Below are 10,057 nucleotides of genomic sequence, written 5' to 3' on the forward strand. Positions count from 1 at the left end.
GTGGCAGAAGAAGACAACTACACAAGTCCCTTACAGACAAAAAAAAGTAGTTTGGGGTGCTTTCTTAAACATCCATCCATCCATTATCTTTACCCGTTTATTCCATTTTGGGTCACGGGGGTCGCTGGTGCCCATGTCCAGCAATCACTGTGCGAGGGGCGGGGTACACCCTGGACAGGTCGCAAGTCCATCACAGGGCCACATAGAGACAAACGAGACAAACAACCATTCATTCTCTCACTCACACCTAGGGACAATTTAGAGTTATCAATCAGCCTAACATGCATGTTTTTGGTCTGTGGGAGGAAACCGGAGTACCCGGAGAAAACCCACGCATGCACGGAGAGAACATGCAAACTCCACCCAGAAAGGCCCCTGGACCGGGGTTTGAACCAAGGACCTGCTCGCTGAGAGGCAGCAGCTCTACCAGTTGTGCCACCGTGCTGCCTTTCTTAAACAACCTAATTTAATTTTTACCAATTAATGCCCTTCTCCATATGACTAAAATGTATTAGGGTGGACACTTTTAAAACTAAAAGAAATGAATACGTTTTGAAGTGTAAAAAGTGTAAAAAAAATTATTGTGAGAGCAAACAGAAGAAATATGTTATTAAAGTTGAGTGACTGACAAGAGAAGCAGAAACATGTTTAATGTTGACCACACATCTTACTTCATGCTTTTCCCCTTAAAACAGAATGGCAGTTTGTGTTTCCATCAATGTGCTTCTCCTGGAAGGAGTGTTTCCAACAGCAGAGGGTGATATTGATCTGTTACTGATCAGCTGAAGCAGGAAAGATAGAAATGATAACACATTATAACTGTGAGGCACACAGAACATACACTACAAAGATTAATTGATAGAAAGAAGGAATAAACTCACAAAGGTTGTTATGGTATCATTGTAATACACATTTTGTTAAGTCTGTTAATCATCTGTTAAGTTCCTGGCAAGAACCAATGCAGACACGTTCCTGTTTTAAATATTCTACACCGCCTCGTAATCTAGCTGTTTTTTCGCTACTTTTCCTTTTAATTAGCATTTTATTTTAATTTGTTAAAAAAAATAATTTGTATGCATCCTTTGTAATTGTCTGTTGTTGTTGTTTACCACTGTTATCATCACTCTTTGTTAAAATTCACGTCTCTCTTGTAAATGAGTCCTCGTGGCTCAATGGGACTAATCTGTTTCAATAAAGGTTGAATGAATTTTGGCCTTTTTTTTTTTTAGCACTAGCCACATAACTTCTTAACTTGTTCACGTCTTCTCACTATATATAAATGATTAATATAGCGTTGGGTGTGTCTGTATGTGTAGAATACAATAAATGACAACAAATCCCACCGCGCTGTAAAGTTTGAATATCATCTTACAAACACTGAAAAAAAAAGAAAAAACACTTGAGGACTATTAATGACAGTCAGGTTGACAAACTGAGCTCCATGATTCATATCATCTGCTTTCAGATTATGTTTTGGATACCTCCATCAACAGTTTTTGGCACAGTGTTTATCCACGTCCAGCTACAGGGGTTCATTTGTCACTGAGCGGTCCGAAGGACAGATGAAGGGGAAGCTGTGCACCGCTTTGGGCAGAGGATCTTGCTAAAAGCCCTGCGGAAACTACTGTGGCACAGAGGGTACAGGAACGGGTTAATGGCAGAGTTGAGCCACAGGAGCCAGAAGGTGACCTCATACCAGTGATGCTGGATGCATCGCCCTCTGCAGGCAGCACGGATGATCATCAGTAGGGTGTATGGGGCCCAGCAGATGGCAAACACACACACTATGATGGCCAGGGACTTAGCAATTTTTTTGTCCCTGGACAGACGGCTCGGCTGAGCCGACCTGCTGGCTGAGGAATCCAGTTTACCCATACATGGAGAGGACGTCTGGGAGTTGAAGGAGCCTCTCAGAGGCAATTTTATTCCAAACCCCCAGTTGTGGGACAAGGGGATGCCTTCTCCCTGGGCAGAGGCAGGTTCACTTGTCTGAAGCTGAAGCTGGGCCTCCCTGTGGTGGAGCCTCCTCCTGCGTATACTGAGGTAAATGCTGAGGTTGAAGAAAGCCACTGAGATGAAAGGAGAGAAAAACTCCAGCATGGATGCACTCAGCAGGAAGTACCAAGAGTAATAGAACTCAGCAAAGCACTCATCCTTCGGCACGCGGCTTCTACCCACCACCAGCTCCCAGAAAATAATAGCTGGACCGTACAGGACAAAGGCCAACACCCAGACTGCAATCATCTTGATTATGGCTTGGTGAGTCATGCTCTGTCTCGCACGGTAGCTTACCTGCAGGAACAAGAAACATGTGTTAGAAAAACGTACCAGAATATTCACCCTAAATTTACCATGGAAACTACTTTCTCCTTGTACTGTACGAGTATTCGCACATGCTTTTTTAAATTAAAACAAACAATGATAAGTTATTCAGACTGTTTACATTATAGAAAGGTCAAACCACATGTGCTTTGACCTTTCTATAATGTAAACATATAAGGGCTTGTATTTTATAATTCTAAGTGAAACCTGGTTATGACTGATGCTGTGTAGGAGCATCTTTTTTTTTGTATTCTTGGAGAAGATGTAACTAATTTTCAGGGTTTCACATCCATCACAAGTAATTATGTTTTATGCTTTGTATGAGAGCCATACTTTCCTTTTAACTGTCAAATAAATGCAATAAAGTTTAAATTATTCCACAGCTTTCTTTAAACTGGAGAACTGTGCAGTGAGTGTCTGACTTCCAAAGAACAGACTCTGAGCACTCACGTCACCTGAATGATAAATAGTTTCACCCAGGAACATCTGGGGAGCTTACAGGATTTGAAAACTGTACACATTTTCCCACACTGGGTACAATTTCTGAGTAAGCTTGAAAACTCCCAGTAATAACCATTAAACTATAGCTACTCCATAACAGAACAAATTCCTAAATATTACATAAAAGCATAAATATAAAGCCTTGTTCTATAAATTTTGACCATTTGGCATTAAAACAACTCCTGACCAGCTCTCCAACACCGTGCAAAGAACAAAAGTGTGTAAATGAGTATTAAATCGATGAAGTGCCTCTCATGGCCACTCGTCTCTATTATAGCCACTTCCTGGTCCCTGTCCACAGGCCTGCTCAGTGGACAGTGCACTTATAAAGCTCTTCAGCTGCTCTGCATATATGTCACTGTGGCCGCTTCTAATTAGCTGTGTTTCAGAGACTGAACTCAGAACCACTTGTATTTGTATAAATTACTTTGTACCTCAGCTGCATGTCAATCTTCTACACCTTTTCTTCAATAAAGCACTCGTAAAGATCCTATTCACTGACTCTGCTCGCTCTCATTGTTTAAACTAACAGAGAAAATGTGCTTTCTTTCCAATAATGCCCAGTTTTGTCAGTGCTCTGTCATGCCAGCTGTGTGTCATCTGACTCCACCTTTTCTTTTCAAAGACAAACTGTGTCTCTGACTGCTGACAGCCCTTTGTCTTCCGATGTTCAGAGAGAAATGCTTTTAGGAAAATGTTGCTTGGCTGCCGACAGCCTGCGCCTTGATCTCTGCAGGTTGGAAGGACCGTGGCACGGAGGAGGACCTCTATGATCAAAGCTGTCTAATTAAAGAAGAGGTTCACTCTCTCTCTCTGGTGTTATTTGTATTCATGGCTCTGATGTTAAGTGTTTGCCTCTGAAAGGAAACAGAGAACTCTCTGTCGTTATTTTTTTCCTGTCAAGCATCATCCCACGTTTGCGCTATCATAGATTTACCTGTACAGTGTCAGCCAGGTGACGCCTGGACAAACCCAAACAAATGAGGCAGAGGTTTGAAGAAAAATGCAGGTTAGCAAAAAGGAACAGCAACATCATGTAATGACATTAGATATGTTAAGTAAAAACACAGCAAAGTGACAGATTTGGTGTTTTCTGTGTACTTCCCCAAAAGTCCAGATTGTTTCTAAGACATAATGTGACTTTTTATTGTTTTTGTTGTGGAAAGAAAAACTCTAATTAGGGGTGGCACTGAGCCTGAATGGGTCAGGAGTGATTAACCTCCACAGATGGGCACGTTTGGGAGAATGGGGTTGACGTGCTCCAACCAGTGGCCAATAAGTATCAGCAGCTTCAAGCAGGAAACAACTAAATATTCACAAGGCAAGCAGAACCAAGCCATTTGAATTTGACAATAAACCTTAAAAACGTGGTCCACGCAGGTCAAATGAGTGGACACTGATAGATTAACATAGAGTATGGGTCAGTTCTGGCAAAGGAAGAACAAATACTTTGGCTCAACTTTGTTTTACTTGTCATTTTCTTTCACAAACATATCTCTCCTGTTCAACGGTGAAATTCATTTGGCTGTAATCATTGAGGGACATCATGTTCCACTCACTGCTCGGGTGACTGAGAGGAAGCGGTCGTAGCTGATGAGCACGATGCTAAAGACAGACGCGGAGCAGAGCAGGTAGTCGGTGACCAGCCACAGCTTGCACAGCCCTCGACCCAGAGTCCACCTGCCTGTCAGGATGTAGGGGATGTAGACGGGGATGCAGAACGCCCCTGCACAGATGGGGAACACCAGACTCATGCACTAAGGTCACCAAACACAAGCACACTGTTCATTTCCAGCCATAGGACTTTTTGGGGCAGAAGGTAAGGATTGTGCTTATTGATTAAATGTATTATCATGTAGAGTGATGAAAGCACAATTGTCAGAGCTGAAAACTTGATAAATATCTATAATCTGAAGCTTTTGTCACTAGACTGACATAAAGAAAACACTTAATCTGGATGATTTTACTCGTATGTTCTGTTTAAAGGAATTCAGAACTATAGGTAAGAATTTAAAAAACGATGTTATTGCGCAATAGTCATGCCCATAAATGTATAGTGGCTTAAAACTTTCTTCACATCCTGTAGTTCCACACATAACAGCTGCACTCACCTACAAGGAAGTCTGAGATGGCCAAATTCAAGAAGTAATAATTGCACTGTCTCCTCAAACTCTTGTCCACTTTGAAAGCCAGAATGACCAGCGCGTTGCCCAGAACTATCACCACCACTAGTGTCACCATCATCACCATGAGGAGCACAAACATGGGTCCTGAGAACACGAAGCTGTGCTGGACTTTTGTTGATGGGTTGTCAAAATAGTAGCCGGTGGAGTTGGAGTCAGATTGTTCCTCCGACATGTTGGTGAGGCTGAAGTGAGCCCTTCCTGTTACATCCATGACGGGCGGGTGTTAGAAAGCAGCAACAGGTGCGAGACGGACGGAAAGTGCACTTGGCAGCTCCATATGTGCTCCGAAGGCTCCTGGATCCGGAGGAAACTGAGCTCAGTGCGCAGAAATATCCACGAGAGAGCGCACGACGCTGCTCAGAACGCATGCCTGGACACCTGATGGACTTTACGCAGCTTGCTGGAATGAGGCTGAATCAAAATATCTGTTTCCTCACGCATAAAAATATATAAATAAAGATAGTTCAAATTCACTGTGACGTGACGGCGCTCTGCAACACATCCTGGTTTGGTTTCTCCTCAACAAGTTAAGGCGCGCGTAAAATCACCCAACACCAAGAAAACCGCGGTGCTGCTTTCCTTTCATCATACACTTTGCTCTTGGACATTAAATGACGTAAATATAACATTAAATGAAATCATACACTTTTATTGTGGGTTAGAGCTGAGACTGGAGCATGCGCACTGAGCGCCCGGAGGACTCGGTCTCATTCAAATGTCGCCCTCATGACGTGAATCAACACAACGAGGCGATTCGCTTTGTTGAACCAGCTTCAGTCATATTTCCCTGCTGAAATTTGCACGTTTGAGCCATTTCTTCATTAAAGGACGCGCAGGTGATTTTGGCTTCAACAGGCGCGCGAACTAATAAAAATGCTCAACTGAAATGAATGTGATGCACAAACATGTGGAGGAACGTTTGGAGCTGCAGGCAGATGTTTGTCGCATCATAACTCTGCAGAGGTGCTTCAAATTAATTAAAAAAAAGAGCTTTAATTGAGAGGGTCATGTTTGCGAAGTTTAAATCTTTTTTTTTTCAATCTGCAGCTTTGTTAACTTGACTGTTTGTTCATGAAATCATTTATTTGATCCAACCAAATACAATAAACAATCAAATTTATGACTGAAAAAAAATACACATTTAAAAGCTTGAATTCAGAAATGGGCAATGTTGACATTAAAAATGACTAAAGATGACCAAAATCTAGTTTATTTATGTTCAAATCCATATTTTCACAACTTTGTGCAAAGTTTTTAAGGTTTACTTTACATTCTTACATTTCTAAATCTTCACATTACAATTGTTAAAACATAAAAGTGAAGTTAAGAATCATAAAGGCACATTATGTCTTTGTCTTTGATTAATAATTCTCTGTTGTCACTTGCTTCTTTCATATTCAGAAATTTGGAATCACCATTTTTCTTCTTCTTTTTTTTTTTTTTACTTCAAAAGAAATCAGACTTCATCTTCAAAGTTTCTTCAAAAGTTGACATCTTCACAACTCAGCTTTTCACCTCAAAGAACCATCAGACGCCGCATGTGAAACCCTGTGAAATTACCAGCAAACCTTGACCTCACAGTCCGGCCTGTAAGTCCATCGGCAGGGGTCAAAGAAAACAGCGGGAGCGACTGTGGGAGCACACTTTGAATTACAGTTATTTTCTCACAAATGACCCACAAGAGTCTCTCGGAGTTTCTCTCTGCACAGCTGCAATGCAGGCAACACCTTAAAGAAAGGCTGTCACTTCTATTCAGCATCTTTACTTGTGACACCTTAAGGAAAAACGACTGAATATTTGTTTTTTTTAAATCAAATTAAGTAAGACTTTTCCTAAAAATAAAGTGTAATATTTATTTTTTTCAATATAAGCCTCTACATTAATTAATTCTGAAGGGTATTCAAGAATCTAGCTGGGGATTTAGATTTACAAAAAGTACACACATGTGTTTTACAGTGGTACATTGTGCATATTATGAATACTAATCCTTATTTTTTTGTTGAAAAACAAACAGTGACAAGTTAAATTTCAGTGTTTGGAGACTCAGTGAAAGTCCTAACATAGGAGAGATCACATCTCTCCAGTTTTATCTTCTCTCCATTGGCTCCCTGTCAAATTCAGAATTTAATTCAAAATCTTTCTTTTAACCTACAAAGCTCTCAACAACCTAGCTGCCATCTCCTCTGTGGTCCACACTGCGCTCAACCACCTGGAGCAGAAAAACTCTTACGTCCGTATGCTCTTTGTGGACTTCACATCCGCCTTCAACACCATGATCCCCCAAACCCTGATGGACAAACTATCCACACTAGGACTAAGCCCCTCCATTTGCAACTGGGTACTAGACTTCTTAACAAACAGACCACAGTTAGTGAGGATCCACAACTTCTTCTCCTCCACCATAACTCTCAGCACTGGCTCTCCTCAGGGATGTGTGTTGAGCCCCCTCCTGTTTACTCTGCTCACGTATGATTGTGCAGCTACCCATCCAGGCTGTCACATTGTAAAGTTTGCAGATGATACAGTGGTGGTGGGATGCATCACAAACAATGATGAGTCCAGCTACAGGCAAGAGGTGGAACACCTGGAGAGCTGGTGCAAAGAGAACAACTTTCACATCAATGTGAAGAAGACAAAGGAGATGATTGTGGACTTCAGAAGAAACAAAAACATCTACACCCCCCTGTACATAAGAGGATCTGCGGTGGAAGTGGTCTCCAGCTACAAGTACTTGGGTGTACACCTGAATGACAACCTCAGCTGGAGCAACAACACCACCAACCTGATCAAGAAAGCTCATCAGAGACTCTACTTCCTCAGGCGGCTGAGATGAGCTGGTCTGGGAAGCTCAGTCCTCACCTCCTTCTACAGGTGTGCAGTGGAGAGCATCCTGTGCTCCAGCATCAACGTGTGGCATGGAGGCTGCACAGCTGCAGAAAGAAAAGCTTTGCAGAGAGTGGTGAAGGCTGCACAGAAGTCTGTCGGAGTCAGCCTCCCCACCATCACAGACATCTACACCTCCAGATGCAGGAAGAGGGCTACCTGCATCATGAAGGACCCCACTCACCCAGCACACACACTTTTTACCCCACTCCCCTCAGGAAGGAGGTTGAGGAGCATTAAGTGTAGAACCACTAGACTGAGGAACAGCTTCTACCCTGAGGCTGTTAGACTCATGAATCTCTAACTAGAATAATCACTGTGAAAAATCACATAATGTTGCTGCTGATCTGTTTCATGTTGATGTGTTCTTGCATGCACATCTGCTCACAGACTCATGTTCATGTTTGTGCTGATGTTCAATGTTTTATGTTATGAGTGCTTAGTGTATATTTAGTTGATGTTTTGCTTAGTTCATATCTTAGATGTTATTACTGTTTTTCTTATAGATTTTATTGTTGGATGTAACTGGGTCCCTGTGTACATAATTTCGCTCCACATGAAGTGCGAATGACAATAAAGAAACTCTGACTCTGATCTTATATTACAGATCTTATTGTTCCATATTTTCCCAACAGAGCACTTTGCGCTCAGACTGCAGGCTTACTTGTGGTTCCTAGAGTTTCTAAAAGCAGAATGGGAGGAAGAACGTTCAGTTGTCAGGCTCCTCTCTTGTGAAACCAACTTCCAGTTTTAAGACTGGGCTATCTTAACATGTGATTCTTGACCTGCCATTGTGTATCTGTTCCTCCTTCCTGTTCCTTTCATACCCAACCAGTTGAAGCAGATGACCACTTGTCCTGAGCCTGGTTCTGCTAAAGGTTCATGAGGGAGTTTTTTTCTTTCCACTGTTACCTTCCTGCTTCCTTAAGATGAGAGTTTGTGATGGAGTTACAGTAAATTCAAAGCAGTCTGCTCCTCAGATAAATAATGTTAAATTATGAATGTTTCTGTTCAGTGCCCTGAGATGACTTCTGTTGTGACTTGGCGCTATATAAATAAACTGAATTGAATTGAATTGAAAATACATTAAACAGCCCCTTGTTTTTTAGAACATACTGCAAATTCAGTTATTCAGTAATTTCTGACAGGTTACTGAAAAAATGTCTAAATACTGTGATTTTTTTTTTTTTTTTTAGATATTAATGATATTAAATGATTAACAAAGAACTGGAAAGAGGCTGAGCTGCACTGGAAGCCAATCTAAATAATTTTTTTAAATAATATTTAATTATTAACATCATACAGTATGTATAAATAACTGAACACGTTAATTATTCATATCATGCAATGAATAAATAAAACGTTATAATGTATTTTTACTGAAAATGTTCTGTGTGTGGGGTTACAAACACCAATTGAGACACTTTTAAAAGTCCTTAAGACATTTAAACACCATTAATCAAATCATTTTTCCTACAGCCAATGTTCATTTCAAATCCCTGACCAAAGATCAAGACCTGAACTTAAAGTATCCTTGAATGAAAACAAGAAGTCTGACGCCCAAAAGCTGATTGTATTTATCTTTCCATAATTTATATACGTCTCCAGTTGTATGAAAAACGGTCTAATAGTGCACGCATGTTAAAAACAATCCGGAACGGTTCATCAAGGAAGCACTCGGCTCAGCAGGTGCCGTCTCTGGATGTGGAAATCTAAAAGCAGAGAATTATTTAAATATGGAGGACACTCAGAAACAAAGCGGTGTCATGGAGGATACACAAAGGCTCTAGTGTTGCCAATTATCCCGAGCCCTGCTGTGGCTCTCTCTGCCACTCAAGTGTTTGTGTTTGGATGCTGACTTGGAGAGTCGCTATCAAACTGTGAGTGTGTCACAGGTAAGATCCGCCCATAAAACCTTACAGTGACACTGTAGGTTAGTGGACATCTTGCACACGGTCATGCAGTTCCCACGTGATACATTAAAAGTTTTACCAGAACAACAATTAGGCCGTGAAAATTTTGATTTGTGCTTCCAATTTTTTTCAGTTTATTTTATTTATAGAAACGTCATACAAGAGTTTTAATTGTTTTAATTTGTCAGGTTAATAATAATAATAAAAAGGATTATAGTGTAAAACCTTTAACCTGGGGTGAAAACTAACATT

The 10,057-nt window shown here is 41.0% G+C and overlaps 1 protein-coding gene across 1 annotated transcript; it reads right to left on the reverse strand.

Annotated features, from left to right (window-relative positions):
• Positions 1 to 1,539: 1,539 nt before the first annotated feature.
• On the reverse strand, positions 1,540 to 5,181 carry LOC119414212 (histamine H3 receptor-like). The gene is made up of 3 exons (XM_037681312.1): positions 4,935 to 5,181; positions 4,383 to 4,549; positions 1,540 to 2,292 (listed from the first exon to the last, which is right to left on the reverse strand). Exons 1-3 carry the CDS (start codon positions 5,179 to 5,181, stop codon positions 1,540 to 1,542), a joined length of 1,167 nt encoding a protein of 388 aa, XP_037537240.1.
• Positions 5,182 to 10,057: the final 4,876 nt, after the last annotated feature.

This window comes from Nematolebias whitei, chromosome 9, assembly GCF_014905685.2.
Source record: "Nematolebias whitei isolate Nwh7 chromosome 9, NemWhi1, whole genome shotgun sequence".
NCBI lineage: Eukaryota > Metazoa > Chordata > Actinopteri > Cyprinodontiformes > Rivulidae > Nematolebias > Nematolebias whitei.

Excerpts from the sequence above, each read along its gene's own strand:
- LOC119414212 (XM_037681312.1), bottom strand. The coding sequence starts at position 5,181 with ATGTCGGAGGAACAATCTGACTCCAACTCCACCGGCTACTATTTTGAC. Across the intron at positions 4,550-4,934 it reads CATCTCAGACTTCCTTGTAG|GGGCGTTCTGCATCCCCGTC; the intron begins GTGAGTGCAGCT and ends CCATCTGTGCAG. Across the intron at positions 2,293-4,382 it reads TCCTCTCAGTCACCCGAGCA|GTAAGCTACCGTGCGAGACA; the intron begins GTGAGTGGAACA and ends TTGTTCCTGCAG.